This window comes from Schistocerca cancellata, chromosome 9, assembly GCF_023864275.1.
Source record: "Schistocerca cancellata isolate TAMUIC-IGC-003103 chromosome 9, iqSchCanc2.1, whole genome shotgun sequence".
NCBI lineage: Eukaryota > Metazoa > Arthropoda > Insecta > Orthoptera > Acrididae > Schistocerca > Schistocerca cancellata.
The window spans coordinates 331,773,844-331,795,436 of NC_064634.1; the positions used below are offsets into that span (position 1 = coordinate 331,773,844).

The 21,593-nt window shown below is 41.9% G+C and overlaps 1 protein-coding gene across 1 annotated transcript in view; it reads right to left on the reverse strand.

Moving 5' to 3' along the window:
• The window catches only part of LOC126101399 (organic solute transporter alpha-like protein), a 46,698-nt gene that overhangs the window by 18,388 nt on the left and 6,717 nt on the right, over positions 1-21,593 (reverse strand). Inside the window, exons 2-4 of the mRNA XM_049912063.1 lie at positions 16,470-16,621; positions 10,818-11,062; positions 4,890-4,986 (exon numbers count right to left, since the gene is read on the reverse strand). Of these exons, the coding sequence (XP_049768020.1) occupies positions 4,890-4,986; positions 10,818-11,062; positions 16,470-16,621 (494 nt within the window). The remainder of the gene's footprint in view (positions 1-4,889; positions 4,987-10,817; positions 11,063-16,469; positions 16,622-21,593) is intronic.

Sequence of the window (21,593 nt, forward strand, 5' to 3'; positions counted from 1 at the left end):
GTACGGAAAAACGATACACATTAGTGAATATAGGATGTGTCGCATTTTTTAACTCACATTACAGGAGCGTCGTTTGTTGTCGGGCAAGAGTCAAAATGTGTTCAACTTATTTAAGTCGCTGACATCAACTGCCCTGGAAGACTCGTCAGCAGTTCCCTTTGAAAATCTGTTCATTGGGCTACCTGTCTGCAGGTACGAACTATTTCCACAAGATAATACGCTGTGGATGATTACTCTTCATGTTCTGACGCACCTGCTCCCTAGAGCAACTACACCATGACGAGTATCACAAATCGAAACTTGGAAAGACGCTTTGTCCGCTGATACGAGTCGTTTTTGTGTATGCTATGTAGATGGCGCAGTCGTCCTGTGAACCCCTGGAGGTGCTTTTGAATAACACCGTACGCTATGAAAATAGAACGCCGAATATCGAAATGAAACAAGAAGTAGATGGATAATTAGTAGAGACAGCACTAAGGAAGGAAACAGACAACTCAGTAGTAAGACATGCTAACGTCGAGTCTGACAGAATGATATCAATAAGGAAGATGCACTCTAGGTTAACGTGAATGATGCTTCGTACCAGCAACTCAGTTTCATGTCCAATCCTGCACGAAGTATTTCTTGTTACATTCGTACAAGGAGCGTTCAGTAGGTAATGCAACACATGTTTTCCTCTGGCAATTTCGGTTGCAAAAATGCGGAATTTGTTGTGAGACATCGTGGAATATTCTCGCTTCACCCCCTGTAGCTTTACGAAGTTCCGATAGGTGGCGGCGCTGTGCCTAGCCTTGAAAGTGGCGTCCTTAACGGAGGTGCGACCCAAACAGAGGGTTTTCATTTTCGTTTGGTGGAAAACCAGAGTATGCCGTATATTCATAGGCAGAATGGCGAGTCGTTGGGCTAAGCCTCTGTCATCATCGCAACAAGGTCGCACTGACTTGTCCCATCTCCCACGTGCCGGGCGGCCGCACACAGCTATGACTTCTGCAATGTTGGAAAGTGCGGACACTCACATTCGAGCCTTACAAACCAACATTTCAGTGCTCAGCTGGTCGTTTCTGTTAGTAGCGCTGACACACTCGTACACCAGTTAAGGTACTCTGAGGTATGGGCCCGCTGGATTCCTCGCCATCTAACCGAGCTCTCATCTGTTTGGGTTACTGAAGGACGTATTCTTCGGGAAGCAGTACGCGAATTATGAGGAGGTTACTGAATCAGCAACACGCTGGCTCCGACGTCGACCAATAGAGCGGGCATACGGGGCCTCCCAGTAATGCCATGTCATTGAAATCAAGGTTTTGTAGCCAAAAGAGTGGGGAATAATATGGTGTATCGGAATCCTAAAAAACCAACCTGCTTTTAAAAAATAGCGAACTGCAGTAATTATTGAACGCCCTTCAGTACAGATTACAACGCGTTAAAAAAAAAAGAGTGAGAGAATATTTGCTTACAAGGGGAAGCCTTTAGACACTGCCAACCGATTCAGCTCATGTTTGGCTGGTCACTTGTGTACAACCTAAATTAAAATCTGTAAGATAGTTTGGCTCAAAATCTATCTCCTCCCCACCGGGATCCATCCATGCCTCTTCCCCGCCCTCCGTTTTTGAGAAAACCACCAGTAAGGTACTTGACCCAAAGTCGACTCAAAACTGACGGAATCGATAGTTACTTGAACACTGAGTAATTTTCATCATCATATATGAGGTCCGGAATGTATATTTTTCTAGAAATCGATGACAGACACTTCTTTGACTGTCTCTTGTGTATCCGTAAAGTAAGCGCTGTGCAACGAAAGCGCCGATGGAGTAGCGACCAAGGCTGCAGAGCAGAAAACCTGTGTTCCATTCATTTCTTTTTCTTTATTCCTATTTTTTCTCGTTTCGAAATTGGTAGGAATGAGAGGATTAGTAAAATAAGTAAAACTATGTTGTTGTTGTTGTGGTTTTCACTCCTGAGACTTGTTTGATGCAGCTCTCCATGCCATACAGTAAAGCTGCATGCCCTCGGGAAAAATTACGCCTGTAGTTTCCCCTCGCTTTCAGCCGTTCCCAGTACCAGCGCAGCAAGGCCGTTGTGGTTAGTGTTCAGATCAGTCAATCATCCAGAATGTTGCCCCTGCAACTACTGAAAAGGCTGCTGCCCCTCTTCAGCAACCACACGTTTGTCGGGCCTCTCAACAGATACCCCTCCGTTGAGGTTGCACCTACGGTACGGCCATCTGTATCGCTGAGGCACGCAAGCCTCCCCACCCACGGCAAGGTCAATGGTTCATGGGGGGGGGGGGGGGATTTCCACTGTACCTAACATTAACCTATCCATTTAAATTTAGGTATAGTATTTCCACTATACCTAACTTTAAACTACCCATTTCTCTTTTTAAATTTGGTAACCTACCTTCACAATGGAGGGATCTCAAATTACACGCTCGGGGGGAAGTAAATCTATAGGAAATAATAAGAAGCTAAGCTCCACAGATCACTTGTATTAGTAACGAACTAAAAATTTAAACATAGTTTTTTGCGATGATTCTTTCACGCACTCCGTTACATGTCCTACATTTCTATAGAACAACTTGGTGGATGATACTTGCCGGCGGAAGTGGCCGAGCGGTTCTAGGCGCTTCAGTCTGGAACTGCGCGACCGCTACGGTCGCAGGTTCGAATCCTGCCTCGGGCATGGATGTGTGTGATGTCCTCAGGTTAGTTAGGTTTAAGTAGTTCTAAGTTCTAGGGGACTGATGACCTAAGATGTTAAGTCCCATACTGCTCAGAGCCATGTGAACCATTTTTTTCATGGTACTTTTTGTAAAAAAACATTGGAAACAAATATATTCGCCTCACCAAGAACATCTAATAAATGCAATCTTCGCCCAGTTATCCTTTCGAAGATGTGGCGTAAAACAGACTTGGTCGGATTTAAAAATATTTATTTTTCTGGAATTAATTGTTAGCCATAAGATAACATTGCCTGAAAAGTTGGTGCTCAATGTTGGTAATGAATTATGATGTCAATTGTTATTACGCCTGAGTGGTTGTGCAATTCCCTCTGTGTTTTCCAAGAGCAGATTGAAATTCTGAAGCCTCGAAATAAAATCTTTATCTTGGCGATAAAAAAGGAAAATCACTTTGCTGGCACGAGGTGTGCAGTTTGGCTCTATTGCTTCTACCGTGTAAATCAGTTGACCCTCGCCAACTACAAACTTGCTGTCATACATGACATTATTAAAATGAAATTTTCACTCTGCAGTGGAGTGTGCGCTGATATGAAACTTCCTGGCAGATTAAAACTGTGTGCCGGGGCCGAGACTCGAACTCGGGACCTTTGCTATTCGCGGGCAAGTGCTCTACCAACGAAGCTACCCAAGCAATACTCACGCCCCGTCCTCCCAGCTTTACTTCTGCCAGTACGATTTCAAAATGTTCTCAAGATAAGGTTCGCAAATTTAATTTGCCAATTTACCGTATTTGGAGGAAGTGCGTAAACATTTTTTAATGTGCCGTGTAAACGATTGATCTTTTCTACACCATGAGGACCAAATTAATCATTTGTTCATTATAAGTAAAATTTCCCTGGGTGGTGCTATGGAATATTACGCCGTATACAGATGTGTTATTCTGTGTATACTGCCTTCTGCTACAAGGGTTTGTCTCTTTCCCTTATCTGATGAAATGCGTCGAATGCTCGTTGTCGAAGCACTCTTACTCGGAATAGTTTTCGTATAACGTGGCTTATAATTTTAATTCTTTACTGAACCAAGTCGTTAGAGAAATTTATTTGCCTGCCTTGTTATTATTCTTCGTTAATTTGGTTACTTCGTTAATTCTCTTATTCCTACCAAATAAGAAACGGAAAAATGAAATAAATGAACGTACTTGGGAATCGAACACAGTTTCTCTGGTCCCAAGCCAAATGCGGCGCTTTCATTGCACAAGGTTGACTTAACGTGTACATAATTGGCAGTCAAAAAAATATTTTTTATCGATTTCTGGGAAATGATGCGTTCGCGTATGCCATACATTATTATTAAACGTGCTGAATTTCTGATTTTCTACCGATCTTGTCAATTTGGAGCCAACTGCTTTTCATGGATTTTAGGCCTGTTTTTCTCAAAAATCGGTGGGGAAGGGAGGCATTGAGTCAAACTATCTTACAGTCTTTCATTTTAGATTGTACGCAAGCGAACTGCGAAATGTGAGAAATATGAGTCGAATCGGTTCGCCTTGTCTGAAGCCTTCCTCTTATTAGTAAACATACCAAAGCTATAGAGAATTGAAACTGCCCACTGTATCCATGCACCCCGCATGCTAGTCCCACACCGTCGTGGGAGAACCGCTGTGGATCTAGGCCTATGGACATGTGTCTGTGGCTAGTGCAGCATTCGTGTTATCTGTGAACAGTGAACGGGCAGGCCCGTTGATGCCACACTGCTCACGAAAAAAGGGGTTCAGATTCGAATCTCAGTGCGGTACAAAATGGCATGTAACACGAAAAAGAGGAGAAGTGCCTTGGATCTTTATTTGGACTGCATTTTAAGAAGAGTCTCCTAGGAACATACGGTGCGGATGGGATGACGAGGATCATATTCTCAGACTGTGAGGTGGATAGAGTTTTAGAGGCGATGTAATTCCACCATCTTTTCTGGAGGTCATGCGATGCAGGACGTTTTGGAGTGAAGGAAAAATATGTAAATATTGGAGAAAGCACGTAATGTAGGAGGTCGAATGTAGTTAAAGGAAAGGGGTACATTTGAGTAGTGTGGTGACAGGATGATTATCTATTTTTTACGATGGAGTACGCAAGTATTTTTCACGTGTTGCACATTTAATGTATTGATTTACCGACTACTTCTGGCTACAGAAGGCTGTGGCGGTGTTGTATTTTCTCACCTCGTCTTCAGACCAGAGGGCGTAACAGACGCCGTACATGATCCACAGCACCACTGGCATCTGTAGCACGGCCAGCCGCAGTTTCAGCAGCAACCTCCTGGAACAAACACAGTGCAAGATTAAGCTTGTCGGATTTCGTGGGAATCTAAGTTAGATATTTACTTCGACGGAAAACGACTTCCACATATCAACCAGGGATTGCAATAAATGAGTATACAGCTGGCTTGTGGAGAACAATAATAATAAGGTCACACAGGGTGGTCCATTACTTTATATTACAAACGACCACTAGATGGCGCTACTGAAATTTAAAATTAATGATAGTAGTATGGCTGTGGAGGTTATGGCTCACTTTGGCCCACATTGGACCACTGTCGTCACTTGCCCAGCTCGGTGCCCCACCCATGATGTACCAAGCAAAGCCCCTTTTACCTAGGACATCATCATCGCCACGTGGAAAGCCAAGCCCAGCCTTATCTATGATATTGTTCGCAGTCATATTTCTTGATATGATGACGGCCATTAAAACGAAACAGCCAGTCATATACGATATTGAAGTGCCTGTGTTGTGAGTGCATCTACATATGGACATTGCATCGTTCTTGTTAACAACACAGACAGTCCAGTATCGCAATTATCAGAAACAGAAAGAAAGGTTCATCTCTAGCAAGAAGCCATATTCTTGAATATTTCTGGTACTTCAACTGCAGATGTTTCAGAGCTCATTTAATTTAAGGACTCTGTACCTAAAATTGAACAAAAATGGACTTGTCCACTATTGAAATAAACCCTTCAAATGACATAGTAAAAATCGCCGGTTGCTCTTTGAGGTTGTTCGCAGATTATGCGCTTGTCTATAACAAAGTAGCAACGCCAGAAGGTAGCGACGACTTGCAGAATGAAGTCCAGAGAATTGATGAATGATGCAGGATCTGGCAATTGACTTTGAATGTAAGAAAATGGAGTATATTGCACATAAATAGGAAAAGAAATCCACTGCTGTGCAGTTGCACTGGTGATGACAAACCGCTTGACACAGTATCTACCATAAAACAGCTAGGAGTAACCATCCAGAGCGACCTTAAATGGAATGACCACATAAAACAAATAGAGCTTCTGTAAAGTTTGGAAGGTAGGAGACGAGGTACTGGCAGAAGTAAAGCTGTGAGTACCGGGCGTGAGTCGTGCTTCGGTAGCTCAGTTGGTAGAGCACTTGCCCACGAAAGGCAAAGGTCCCGAGTTCGAGTCTCGGTCGGGCACACAGTTTTAATCTGCCAGGAAGTTTCATATCAGCGCACACTCCGCTGCAGAGTGAAAATCTCATTCTGGAAACATCCCCCAGGCTGTGGCTAAGCCATGTCTCCGCAATACCCTTTCTTTCAGGAGTGTTAGTTCTGCAAGTTTCGCAGGAGAGCTTCTGTAAAGTTTGGAAGGTAGGAGACGAGGTACTGGCAGAAGTAAAGCTGTGAGTACCGGGCGTGAGTCGTGCTTCGGTAGCTCAGTTGGTAGAGCACTTGCCCGCGAAAGGCAAAGGTCCCGAGTTCGAGTCTCGGTTGGGCACACAGTTTTAATCTGCCAGGAAGTTTCATATCAGCGCACACTCCGCTGCAGAGTGAAAATCTCATTCTAGCTTCTGTAAAGTTTGGAAGGTAGGAGACGAGATACTGGCAGAAGTAAAGTTGTGAGACCGGGCGTGAGTCGTGCTTCGGTAGCTCAGATGGTAGAGCACTTGCCCGCGAAAGGCAGAGGTCCCGAGTTCAAGTCTCGGTCGGGCACACAGTTTTAATCTGCCAGGAAGTTTTGTCCGTTCTTATTGTTTAAGCAATGGCAGCTTAGTAGTTTGTTAACAGGAAGCATTGGAAGGAACAGTGTTGTTAAAACTTTGGAAATTTCATGTTAAAGTTTAGGTTGGTAATTTTTTATGATTTTCTTAATGAACAAATCAACTACAATGACTCTAATCGCTTATTTCAATTTTTAGTAATCAGTCGTATTCAGTGAAGACCTCAGAACAGGTTTGCAATTCGTTGTGATCGTGCTTCCGGCAACGAAGCATTTCGTGAAGCTCAACGACAACTGGTTGTTGTTCCCAAGCTCTTCGACATTGTGAGCAAGATGGCTGAAGCGGTTCGTCACGGCAAAAGACATTCTTGTGGCTATCGAAGACTGTAGCACATTCAGTTTTGCACAAATATTCAGTTGTGAAAAAGATCTGTCTCCGATTGATTCCTCTCTGTTTGACTAAAGCTCAAAAGAGGATCATGTTAATTGCGGAAAGAAAATGTTTACACGCTTTCGTATCTGAGGTCGCAAACGTACAGCCATTCGGTAGTGCTCAACTTAGAGGTATTCTGGTTCGAATCCTGGTGGTGGATAGCATTTTAACTGCCAATATTTGGCCACCAACGTAGGCCAGTAGTTCTTGTGCCAATGTCAAAAATGTTAAAATGTGTGTGACATCTTATGGGACTTATCTGCTAAGGTCATCAATCGCTAAGCTTACACACTACTTAACCTAAATTATCCTACGGACAAACACACACACCCATGCCCGAGGGAAGATTATATTCTCTGCAGTGACCCTAGAAGTGAGGCCATGTGACAATCTTGATCCTTTTTCTGAGGGGGATGCTAAACTTGGCGGTGCCAGCACCGGATATTATCCTCTCCATTCTGTCATCACCATACAATGAAAACATAATAATGCACTTTACACCTATGTTTTACATTCAACAACTCAAACGCATATACGACAGAACTTTTAATTGTCCTCAAGAATGCAGAATTCTTGAAGATGTTCTGAATTCAGTGGATGAAGGGCAACAGGCAGAGGCCATATTCCTAGATTTTCGGGAAAGCTTTTGACATGGTGCCCAGCTGCAGACTATTAGCGAAGACAAGCGCATGCGGAATATGTTCTCAGATATGTAAATGGCTCGAAGATTTCTTAAGTAACTCAACTCACCACGTTGTCCTCGAAGGCAAGTGTTTATCAAAGACAAGGTTATCGTCACGAGTTGTGATAGGACTGCTATTTTTCTCTATATAATGATCTGACAGACAGGGTGGGCAAGCAATCTGCGACCGCTTGCTGATGACACTGTGGTGTATGGAAAGGTGTCGTCGTCAAGTGACTGTATTAGGGTACATGATGACTTAGACAAACTTTATAGTTAGTGTGATGAGCGGTAGCTTGCTTCAAATGTAGGAAGGTTAATTTAATGCAAATGAGTAAGAAAAACAAATTTGTGTTGTTAAAAATGGTTCAAATGGCTCTGAGCTCTATGGAACTTAACATCTGAGGTCATCATCCCACTAGAATTCAGAACTACGTAAACATAACTAACCTAAGGACATCACTCACACCCACGCCCCAGGCAGGACTCGAACCTGTGACTATAGCAGTCATGCGGTTCCGGACTGAAGCACCTAGAATCGCTCGGCCATAGCGGCTGGCTACTTTTTTGTTCGAATATAGCGTTAGTAGTTTTCTGCTGAACACGATCGCGTCGATTATACAGCTAGTTATAACGTTGGAAGCGCTACGAAATGGAACGGCCACATAACGAAGGTACTAGGGAAGGTGAATGGTCGACCTCACTTTGTTGGGAGAATTTTGAGGAACTGTAGCTCATCAGAGAAACCGTATGGAACACTAATACAAGCCATCCTTGAGTATGTGAGTTCCGCACCAGGTCGGATTAAAGGAAGACATCGAAGCATTTAAAGGCATACTGCTACATTTGTTACTGACAAATGTAGCAGTTACTGACATCCAGCTGCCCAACACTACAATGGCAGACAACAATGCAAACTAGCCACAGACTGCACACAGCACAGCCAGTGATTTTCATACAGAGCGCTACGTGGCGTTACCAATAAGAAAACATAAACAGCCTACTTACAGTTGGTTTGCGGAGTATGTATGTAAACGTAGCTGTGGATGTAGACACAGAAATGGGACGATGTGCGTGGAGGAAGTTCAACCATTCCGGCAAGCGGCTCACCTAGAGTCAGCTATACGACTCTTTTTATGGAAATAATGCGCCAGTTTCAATGCTGGTCGCTGTTTGACACAATACCCCAGTCGATCTAACGGGCCAGCCTCAACGATTACAGACAGGTGAGATACATTCGTGCAGGCATCCTGTAGTTCTGCTTGAATGCGATTATCACACCCCTAAATCCCTCATCAAAGACCTAGAAGGGCAGACGATTCCTGTCAGACGAGGACGTGCAGTAAGTGGTTACAGACTTCTTCGTGCAGCAGCACACAGTGTTTTACCAGACAGGTAACTTCAACCTGGTGCATCAGTGAGATGTGCCTCCGTACTGACAGAGATTTTGCCTCTTGACGTACCGATTCACGAGAGTACGGCCAACTCGAAACTCTTTGATCACTCCTTACACAATCCATTTTCTCTATTTTGGAGATAGATACAGTTTTAGTTTCGAGTTTAAAGAAGAATTGAATGTGTTAGCTACATTTCGCATCCAGCAAAACGTGATGTAACATGGACAACACCCAATCTCAAAGCGACCCCTATTCTTTATTGCAAACTATTCGAATTTCGTACAGAATTTTACTAAATATAGGAATGTGGCTTCGTATGACTTCAAACACAACAGTAATGAGAAGTGCGTTACAGAGTGGTAGAGCAACTGTCGTCATAGAACGGCTGGACAGCTTAGAAACAAGTTAACACAATAAACAAAAGATTTACTTAACTTGTGTTTCCTCAAAGGCACGATACTCATTACAAATAATGCAGCAATAGACAGTCCAGCCATCACAAGGTCACCAAAGAAGAGGCAAGTAGTACTGAGCACGAACGATTGTACTGTAGTGACGTGGCCACAAGTAGGCTTTCTGGCTACCGCTGGCCTTCCTATTTCCACACAGGTGAAGTAATCTTGTACAAGCTCTATAACAGCCTTTAGAAAGTGATTGTCATGCTATATCATGCCAAGCAAGTAGGAAGCACAGGGCCACTGGAAAATGACTCAGTGGATGTGTAACATTGGCTCTTCGAGATGCCAAGTGAACGCTATCGTCATCTAAAAAAAACTTGCAGTTCCATTGTCAACTTCACGACGTCTGTGGGGTGGTCTGATTCAAGACACCACAAATATCACAATAAATATGACTGTTAAAGAAATGATAGGCAGTTCCTCATGAAGCTGACGATTGAGGCTATGAGCCGCGTGAGAACCATTTATTTTACAGAATAGTTTCTTTAAAATCATTTGAGAAAGGCTGCAGTGCAACTGGTATGTACAGACCTCCATTCCTGCAATGTGTTTGAGGCGGGCGGAGAGAGTTTCAATCGTAACGGATGAAGGGCACAGCTCAGTATGCGACAGGCAACTGAGGTAGCTGCCCCTTTGGCACAGAGGGGTGGACTCTTCCAGAACTGAGAACAAGAATGCTTTTAATGCTTTTCTACGCACAGGTGAAGTAATCTTGTACGAGCTCTATAGCAGCCGTTAGGAAGTCACTGTCACGTTCTACCATGCCAAACCAGTAGGAAGCACAGGTGTAATAGGGCTCAGCTACTTCCATCCTTAGTGCCAATCTCTCTGCAGCTGATACTATGTTGTGCTTTAATAGGCAGGACTTACCTCCTCAGCTTCCTGCACAACCTTGGAAACTCAGCCAGAAAGTTGTCAACAGACTATAAATACCCTGTATGGCTAACACAGTAGAGATCAGTGATATTAATCAGCACAACAACAAAAAAATCGCGCAATCTCACTCTTGACATTACATAATTTTTGAACACAGCTTAGGAAAATGGAGTCAAGCGGAAAACTGTCATCAGGGTCGTCTGAAAATGCCGAAATATCGCATCATTGAACGACTCTACCAATCTGAATGCCTGAGAACATCACACAATCTATGGTAGGTGTCAAAGAGCTGGCAGGTACCTGGTAAAGCGCATGGGGTGACAACAGCTGCGACGGAAGGGCAGCCTCCAGAAGGCTCCAGAGCCGGTGTCAGCGTGGGTGGGGGCGGCCAGCCCCCCAGGGCCGACGCCCTGCTGCTCGCAGTAGACCACCAGCAGGCAGAACATCTGGTACACGGAGATGGCGAACAGGTCCTGCTCCAGCGCCACCATCAGGTAGAACGAGCGTGGTAGCAGCACCGACATGAACGCCACCACCGACGCCACCTGGAATCACCAGCTAACCAGCTCACTGTTGGCTTAGTTCCCACGGTGCTCGGCGGATGCATCCCAACAGAATCAGAGAAAATAATACATCCAGATATAAAACAGACATCTGGAGGGAATTATCACTAAATTTGTCATTTTCGACTTGGCGATCCCCCCAGCCTCAATAAATTTGAAGAAGATCATTATTCCACCTCGTTGTTTTTAAAATTATTTTGTTTGCGCTACTAGTTTTGGAAACTGTCCATTCTTAAGAGCATCTAAACAACATAACACTCTATAAAAAAGGAGAGCTGATTGAACGTTGCCTGCGAGAGTGGAAGCTGTCACCAAGGTCAAGGGTGGACCAACACCATACTGAATTCCACCATTACCGATGGAGGGCGCCACGACCTTGTAAGTCATTTGCAGCTAGGTTTCCCAATACTTTTGATCACATAGTGTAGCTGCTCCTTCGGCACAGAGGGGTGAACTTCTCCAGAATTGAGAACAAGAATGTTTTTCTGCACACAGTTGGAGCAATCTTATACCAGCAGCCGTCATTAAGTGATTGTCAGGAACTACACTGGGTACAGCGCTATAGAAACACATTAGCTCCCTGTAGTAACAGATGTGGGTACATCGTTGTCGTTTCATCAAGAAAATCACATGCCAAGGATAACTGTGCACAGAATGGTCGCCAGCAGTCCTCATCTAAAATATAAGATGCTTTATATGATATTGTTTACGAGATCAATAACATTACTATCTTATTAAAATACTACATCCAGTCAGAAGCACCAGGAAAACAAACCTTGTAATGTGTACTACAAATCACATGCAATTGCCATATGTGCATGATCGTGTCGGAAAATTCTGAAGTGTCATAGAATAAAAGTGCAAGAATCCAGCTGCACTATCTATACAATTTCAGAGTATATGTCTTTCTTATACTAACAGTTGTATGGGAGATGTTAGTACTTATATAGACAAATCATGTTGTTAAGACAACTGTCAACACTTATTTCATGAGTAGTACATAAGCATTTATACGATGTATAATTGACAAAATATTAGTAGGTGATCTACGAGTATATATTGTCAAATCGCAAAACTAATATCTTGATACACGAAGCTGAAGAATGGGTCATATTATACCTACTCCTTTATTGTAAAACTACATCACAGGGAACCCGATAACAGCAGCACAGCACATCGCAGTATGGAGAACAGTCATCAGAATTGAAGTGCTGGCAAAACGAACATGTTAACCACATACTAACCAGTGCCAACATAGTGAATAATGAAGATAGAATGAAGGGCTTATTTCAATACTGGTACAAGTCCATTACCTCCACTTTTCTGTCTATAACGCTTCTGACATTAATGGTCCAAACAAACAGAAAGAAAGGTTCATCTCTAGCAAGAAGCCTTATGCCTCAATAGTTCTGGTATCTCAACCGCAGATTTTTCAGCGCCCATTTAACTTTAGGGCTCTGTATCCCAGAATGAACAAAAATGGACTTGTAACACTATTGAAATAAGCCCTTCAAATAATAGCAATGAATCTAAGGCAAAACAAATAACTTCGGTGTGACACCGATTTGTGTACATAAGTCTGCATATCTCCCACATCTCAAATATAATTTTTAGTATGACAGAGAGATATACTCTGAAATCATATCGACAGAACAGTAAGATTCTTGTATTTTTATTCTCTGACTGACAGTAAACAATTTTCTCACGCAATCGTGCACACGAACAGGCATATGTAGTGCGATCTGAAGGAGACATTACAATATTTCTTTTCCTGGTGCTTCTGACTGGATATGGCATTTTAATAATGAAGTAATGCTATTGTTTTTCTAAGGACTGTCGTGCCATGCACATCGTATTGTGGATGAGGACCATTGACGAAGAAATCTCCACCCTACCAGAGTTCTAAAAGGCCCCATCAAACCCTCGAAGGCTATGCGCTTCTTCTCGCTTATGCTCTACTTTACCATTCACCACATGGGTTATCTACCATGTCATCAAATTCCTACACTTTCTGAACCACATCGAACACCTCTGCATCTCCTATATTATCAGCAAACTACGTTCTAATAAACCCATTGTTTCCCCTCTGATCACCAACCATGTTATGCTGCCGCACCTTTATAAACAACTTCCCTACACCTACACACATTTCACATCATATCCCAACGCAACCTTAACCGGCTCCCTCTCCCGGATAGTGAAACCCCACTCCGATATTTATCCATTCTACCAACTATAGCTTTTCCCACATGTTTCCAATGGACTTTAGGGCTCCCTCTTCTTTCCTCCCTCATTTCACTCCCTCCTTTCCTCTGCTCATACTATGGCCCTGCCCACCCATCGAACTCATCCTTCCTTTCTATCTTCGTCGCTATCCGCCTTATGGCCTACCGTCTTTCCGCAGATGTGTACCCACAACGACACTAAAGTTTAATCTCCTCGCGACGTCGTCAGCCAGCGCAGGTCCTTCAGCTTTTTAGTGAAAGTGTAGTGCTTCTCTTTAACGAACGTTGCTGTTTCATTTTTAATATTTTTAAACGTCTATTTTGTCTTTTTATCTTTATCTGCCACACTTTTTATTTCCTTTATAAACTTTAAACCACGAAAACCACTCTGTATATTTATAATCAGCACTACATTATATTTTACAACCTTTTTAAATTTTGCACACATAGACATGTTTTGTCATTTCTTCATTTATTTTCTGTTAATGTATAGGCTGAAGAGCGGGATACTGCACCATTAGCGGCCCAATGGGGCGAGGGGGCTGAAATGACAATAAAAAAGTTGACGACCGCTGTGCACAAATACGCCTAGCATGTGATTTTTTGATGAAACGAGGACGATTGAACCTTACGTGTTACTATAGGTAATTAATATGTTTGCATAACGCCACATCCACTGTAGTTGTATAATCTCATGTTTTAGCTCTGCTTTTTATGATGTGTCATGGTTTTTAGATGCATTTCAGAATGATGAGTGTCAGAAACTAGTACTGCAAATACAATAATTTAAAACAGCCTGATGGAACAATGTCCTTCTTCAAACAATGTTTGCGTTGTATGCATAGGCTGCACTTTGAAGCCTCTATAATTCTCTGTCATGTATAAGTTACTTCATCTGTGTACAAGTAGTGCAACTTATCTCCAACATAGCCTGCTCACTGTTATTAGCCTTTTCCTCTCTTTACGGTTTTTACCTATTACGTCACTCCAGCACTAAACGGACTCTTTCTTTCTGCTTCAGACGTGTTCTACAAACATATCCTTTTTATTTAAGTTCTGTCACATAGTTTGTCCCTGATTAGATATAGTACCTCTTCATCTGTTAACGTATCTACCCATCAAATGGTCACCAATCTTCTGCATCACCACATTCTAAAACCTTCTGTTCTCCTCTTGTCTTTTTGTTTACCACAAATGGTTCACTTTCATCCACGCATGTCCGAAGGAGCTTTGCATCGTAATTCGGAATAACACAGGCACTGTAATATCGTATCATATCGTACGTTATTATCTTGTCCCGTTTCTGTTCTGAGTCATTCTTATTTTGCCCTCTTGGTTCTTGTACATATTATTTTTTAATCACCTTTACCTACAGCATACCGTACACCTATAGCGCCCCAGTTTACATTGTAGAACATTTTTCTATGTTGACGAATCCGATGAATACGTCTTGATTTTTCTTGCATTATCAAGCACAACGTCAGAACTGTCTCTTTGGCATCTTTACCGTTTTTAAACCCAATATGATCGTCATAGAATAGATTCTCAATTGTCCTTTCCATTCTACTGTATGATATTCTCATTAGCAACATGAATGTATGAGCTGTTAAGCTGGTTGTCTACCATCGGAATTATGTGGATTAAGCTTTTTTCAAAATTCGTATGGTACGTCTATAGTGTTTCATAAAATTTGCACATCAGCTTGAATAATCGTTTAGCTGCCATTTCCCTCATAATTTTAGAGCTTCCTAGAGTATGTTATCTATGCCTTCCACCTTTTTTGACGGCAAGTCTTCCAAAACATATTCCTGTTTCTTCTCGCATCACGGCATCATTCAGCTTGTCTCCCTCGTTGCAGGCTTTGATGTACTTTGTCCACCTGTCTACTCTCTTCCCTGCTTTTAAAAGTACAATTTCTCTTGCACCTTAATGATGATACGTCTACTTTTAATTTCATCGAATGTAGTCGGTAAAATTCTGCAGGGGGTACGACCGCATTATCAATGTGTAAAATTCAGCGACGTTTCAGTCACTGTAGTGAATTTTCTTTACACAGGATGTTTTTGCTAACTACTGAACGAGAAAACCTTTAGTTCGTATATGTTGACGGAAGAGACTGTTATCGTAATCTGATAGGGAGATGAGAATGAGGAACAAGTGTGTTAGAAGTCCTTTATCGATAATTGCTATATTTCTTGTGATTCGTGGATACAGACGTTCTGAACTGTTGTTGGCTTAGTTGCTTGCCAGTGGTTGGTGGAAATAAGCGAATGAGAACCGGGCGGCAGTTGTGTCGTACTGCTGTTTACTTGCTACCTAGTGCCTAGTGCGTACCTGTGTGTATGTTAGCTGGCGCTCCGTAGCGCTGCCAAGACGCCGGAAGTCGGTAGCCGCCGTGTCTCCATGTTTACTTGTCACTTGGCTATTTCTATCACCTAACTTTGCTCTTGATGGTAAGAAGCTGTTTCATCAAAACGCAGGCTTCTCGAAATTCTATCTATTTTCCTTAGTTATCCTGGTGTCCTATCAAAGCCGACCAACCGAAAAAATCTGCTGTCTTCTGTCTGTTTCCATGCTATATTGTTTCGTCAATGAACTGAAGTATTTCTTCAGTTACCGAACGCTTCTTCGCAGTTATCTTGTACCTGTATTTTCGTACCCCACTTCTTTCCAAATTTATTTTCCCGGGCGATTTTCATCAACTGCAATCTAATATTCATCATTAATAAAGGGTAATCTGAGCGCATATCTGCTTCTGGGTACACACGATAATCCTGTATATGATTTGAATACCTTTCTTACTATCATGTAATACTGCTAGTACTTTCTCGCGTCTCCAAGATTTTCCCATTTACACTTATACCTCAAGTGATTTTTTTAACAATTTATTCTCTGTTACTAGCCGAAGATTATCAAGGAACTCATTTCATCTCTCATTCAACATTTTCCCGTAGCGATGGAAACGTTTCCGTTCAAAGCGTCACACTAACTTCTTGCCTAAATGTTGGTGCTTTTAAGCCCGTGTCGAAGACGTCCTGGATTCCATATACGCTGGAGCGACGCAATCAAACGGAAAGTTTTTGATCGTCCCATATACTTTCTGAGTGACCTGTTTAACGTGCTTAAATACTTTGTGTATACAAGACAAGCAACGTCTGACGTACCGGGTATATGCTGATCACATAGACGGTAGGTCCCGTGAGCTTGGACGCAGGCCCAGATAGGACATGGCGTAGGCTGAGGATGTACACCCCCATCGTGGAGAAGAACGCCACGGTGGAAATCACTATAGCCGACACCAGCAATGGACCCAGAGCTGCAACAAAACACACTTCACCTCGTGTTTGGGGCTGTTGAACTGCAACCGCATATTTTACGTCAAACATGGCCAAAAAACTTCATCAATAAAGCAAATAAAATCCGGCAGAACCCACTATCATCTTGAATATTTTAAGAATAAAACTTCCAAGTGTGCTAAAAGATAGTCTTTATTTATTACGACGTTTCACCATCTGTCATCATCAGATACCTGGACAAGATGAAAGGCATGTAAAGAGTGGCATGCGTTTGCTATACAAAATCAAGCTCCAACAATTTTTTTTTTTTTTTGGTCATCAATCTACTGACTGGTTTGATGCGGCTCGCCACGAATTCCTTTCCTGTGCTAACCTCTTCATCTCAGAGTAGCACTTGCAACCTACGTCCTCAATTATTTGCTTGACGTATTCCAATCTCTGTCTTCCTCTACAGTTTTTGCCCTTTACAGCACCCTCTGGTACCATGGAAGTCATTCCCTCATGTCTTAGCAGATGTCCTATCATCCTGTCCCTTCTCCTTATCAGTGTTTTCCACATATTCCTTTTCTCTCCGATTGTGCGTAGAACCTCCTCATTCCTTACCTTATCAGTCCACCTAATTTTCAACATTCGTCTATAGCACCACATCCCAAATGCTTCGATTCTCTTCTGTTCCGGTTTTCCCACAGTCCATGTTTCACTACCATACAATGCTGTACTCCAGACGTACATCCTCAGAAATTTCTTCCTCAAATTGAGGCCGGTATTTGATATTAGTAGACTTCTCTTGGCCAGAAATGCCTTTTTTGCCATAGCGAGTCTGCTTTTGATGTCCTCCTTGCTCCGTCCGTCATTGGTTATTTCACTACCTAGGTAGCAGAATTCCTTAACTTCATTGACTTCGTGACCATCAATCCTGATGTTAAGTTTCTCGCTGTTCTCATTCCTGCTACTCCTCATTACCTTCGTCTTTCTCCGATTTACTCTCAACCCATACTGTGTACTCATTAGACTGTTCATTCCGTTCAGCAGATCATTTAATTCTTCTTCACTTTCACGCAGAATAGCAATGTCATCAGCGAATCGTATCATTGATATCCTTTCACCTTGTATTTTAATTCCACTCCTGAACCTTTCTTTTATTTCCATCATTGCTTCCTCGATGTACAGATTGAAGAGTAGGGGCAAAAGGCTACAGCCTTGTCTTACACCCTTCTTAATACGAGAACTTCGTTCTTGATCGTCCACTCTTATTATTCCCTCTTGGTTGTTGTACATATTGTATATGATCCGTCTCTCCCTATAGCTTACCCCTACTTTTTTCAGAATCTCGAACAGCTTGCTCCATTTTATATTGTCGAACGCTTTTTCCAGGTCGACAAATCCTATGAAAGTGTCTTGATTTTTCTTTAGCCTTGCTTCCATTATTAGCCGTAACGTCAGAATTGCCTCTCTCGTCCCTTTACTTTTCCTAAAGCCAAACTGATCATCACCTGGCGCATTCTCAATTTTCTTTTCCATTCTTCTGTATATTATTCATGTAAGCAGCTTCGATGCATGAGCTGTTAAGCTGATTGTGCAATAATTCTCGCACTTGTCAGCTCTTGCCGTCTTCGGAATTGTGTGGATGATGCTTTTCCGAAGGTCAGGTGGTATAACGCCAGACTCATATATTCTACACACCAACGTGAATAGTCGTTTTGTTGCCACTTCCCCCAATGATTTCAGAAATTCTGATGGAATGTTATCTATCCCTTCTGCCTTATTTGACCGTAAGTCCTCCAAAGCTCTTTTAAATTCCGATTCTAATACTGTATCCCCTATCTCTTCTAAATCTACTCCTGTTTCTTCTTCTATCACATCAGACAAATCTTCACCCTCATAGAGGCTTTCAATGTATTCTTTCCACCTATCTGCTCTCTCCTCTGCATTTAACAGTGGAATTCCCGTTGCATTCTTAATGTTACCACCGTTGCTTTTTATGTCACCAAAGGTTGTTTTGTCTTTCCTGTATGCTGCGTCTGTCCTTCCGACAATCATATCTTTTTCGATGTCTTCACATTTTTCCTGCAGCCATTTCGTCTTAGCTTTCCTGCACTTCCTATTTATTTCATTCCTCAGCGACTTGTATTTCTGTATTCCTGATTTTCCTGGAACATGTTTGTACTTCCTCCTTTCATCAACCAACTGAAGTATTTCTTTTGTTACCCATGGTTTCTTCGCAACTACCTTCATTGTGCCTATGTTTTCCTTCCCAACTTCTGTGATGGCCCTTTTTAGAGATGTCCATTCCTCTTCAACTGTACTGCCTACTGCGCTATTCCTTATTGCTCTATCTATAGCGTTAGAAAACTTCAAACGTATCTCGTCATTCCTTAGTACTTCCGTATCCCACTTCTTTGCGTATTGATTCTTCCTGACTAATGGCTTGAACGTCAGCCTACTCTTCATCACTACTATATTGTGATCTGAGTCTATATCTGCTTCTGGGTACGCCTTACAATCCAGTATCTGATTTCAGAATCTCTGTCTGACCATGATGTAATCTAATTGAAATCTTCCCGTATCTCCCGGCCTTTTCCAAGTATACCTCCTCCTCTTGTGATTCTTGAACAGGGTATTCGCTATTACTAGCTGAAACTTGTTACAGAACTCAATTAGTCTTTCTCCTCTTTCATTCCTTGTCCCAAGCCCATATTCTCCTGTAACCTTTTCTTCTACTCCTTCCCCTACAACTGCATTCCAGTCACCCATGACAATTAGATTTTCGTCCCCCTTTACATACTGCATTACCCTTTCAATATCCTCATACACTTTAAAAAGTTAATAAAATTACTAAAAATTTCAGTCTCTAAAAACCCTTTGAATTACGAAACGAGTTCAGTGTCAGTATCAAAATCTGTACTATTCTGAGCGTCAACTAACAACTAATTTTAAAATTATACAAAGATATAAGTTTTAGCTGACTGGTGACGCTAGTGGTCCGGGGAGGAGGAGCAGGGGGATGATCTTGCCTTTAAATTTTACTTTTATTTTATTATCGTTCTAAAAGGTAGGCATACCTCAAATTACAAAGATGCGGAGTCATATTATAAAACTCGGTTAAAATGAATATAACTACTTACTGATGACATTTAAGCTGCGGTCATTCAGTTAATGTGGAATACAATTAAATGTGACAACGAGTATTCGTTGAATCTTGTAATAACGTCTAGACAACAACAGCATTTCTCATTAACGGAAAACTGCTTGGCAGCTGGACACACTGACCACAGAGCTATGGAGGCAGACCCTTACTAAGAAACACAATAAATATTCTGCCCCATCAGTAAAGAAAACATTACTAAAGATAAAAGCAATGGCAAGGAAGGATGTCATTGGACTCTGTTAAAAAATGCTGATCTGCTGTATAATGGCTATGTCACGGTCAATTGAATTTTATGCTTGTATGGAGACCATTGTGCAGGAAAAAGTAAGGGCTACAGTGGCAAGTTGATGAGCGGGACAAGGTGACTTTTCACTTGATGTAAGTTCATTCTGTTGAGTAACTTCATCATTCGCATACTAGTGACACACTCCGCTATGTGAAATAAAAAACTGAAACAGTGAAGCCGCTTTCACTAGTTAAGTGTGTACTAGATAACTGTCGTGCACGTGACTTGATTTGTTATGATTTTCAAAGTATTCAGCATCATTTCTTTTGATTATAGCGAACGTATTCACTTAGAGAGAATTCAGCAAATATGTTGATAATTAAAAACTTATACATCGTTCCGTCTCAGTTGCACTTGTTTTCCCAAATGACTAGATTCGGTCACTATTCGATCATCTTCAGATCTATGTAGTTGCTTGAGCAATCTGTCGTGTCGGTGCAGGAATTACACATCAAAAAAATGGTTCAAATGGCTCTGAGCACTATGGGACTCAACTGCTGAGGTCATTAGTCCCCTAGAACTTAGAACTAGTTAAACCTAACTAACCTAAGGACATCACAAACATCCAAGCCCGAGGCAGGATTCGAACCTGCGACCGTAGTGGTCTTGCGGTTCCAGACTGCAGCGCCTTTAACCGCACGGCCACTTCGGCCGGCAATTACACATCAGAATACTGAATTACGTGATTAAATAGTGAGACGGAAAATTAAACTATATGTAAAGTTTTGATTAAAGTCTTCTATTAATATACCTAAGAATTGGGTTATTCTTTGCTATATATGACTATACTAATATCAGTTCCTCAACCACTATCTTAAGAGTGAAACTGCCAAACATTCTAAATGCCATTTTTTCACAAAAAGCGCTTTCAGTGCTATTGTGTTTTGATATTCTGTTTCATGTACCTAGACTTGTTTCAACTACCAGATCACGGAGGAGATGTTTAAAACATTCATTACTGGATGGTGGATGGTCCTGTTGCCTGGTGGTACTCCGCGTTGGATTTCCAAGTGCTACGCGTCAAGGTCTCCTGCATTTTAGCTGGTGGACAGCTCCTGCTATTAAGCAGAGTGCATGCAACCTTCTATTTGTATAAAAAAGAAAAATATTTGTAATGCGAGGAGGTAATTTGGGTTTGAAAACAGAAAAAAAGTTGGAGAACTGAACAGACAAAGCTTCACGCGTCTCGTAAACGCTATGAAAACCCATTTCTTCCTTAACAGCACAAATGTCCTACGCTAAACATCTGATCCCAAGAATGCAGTCGTGTAAGAAACAGAAGTTAATATGGAAACAATTTTTTCCTCCCCTTTAACTCTGTTATTCCGTTGTAGGAATTTTAAAGCATATGAGAGATGAAATTCGTTGACTACAGTTTTGCTAGTTACAATATTACTGTTTCACTCCTGTATTTGCACTAGCATAAATAAAACGTAGAGATTCAGTATTAATGGCAGTTGAAATAAAAACCTTAGAACCAGCCAGTTCACCGGTATGGTACCCAGAACGTTCATCATAAATTATTTGTTTTGTAATTTGCCCCACTATTTATTGCAGA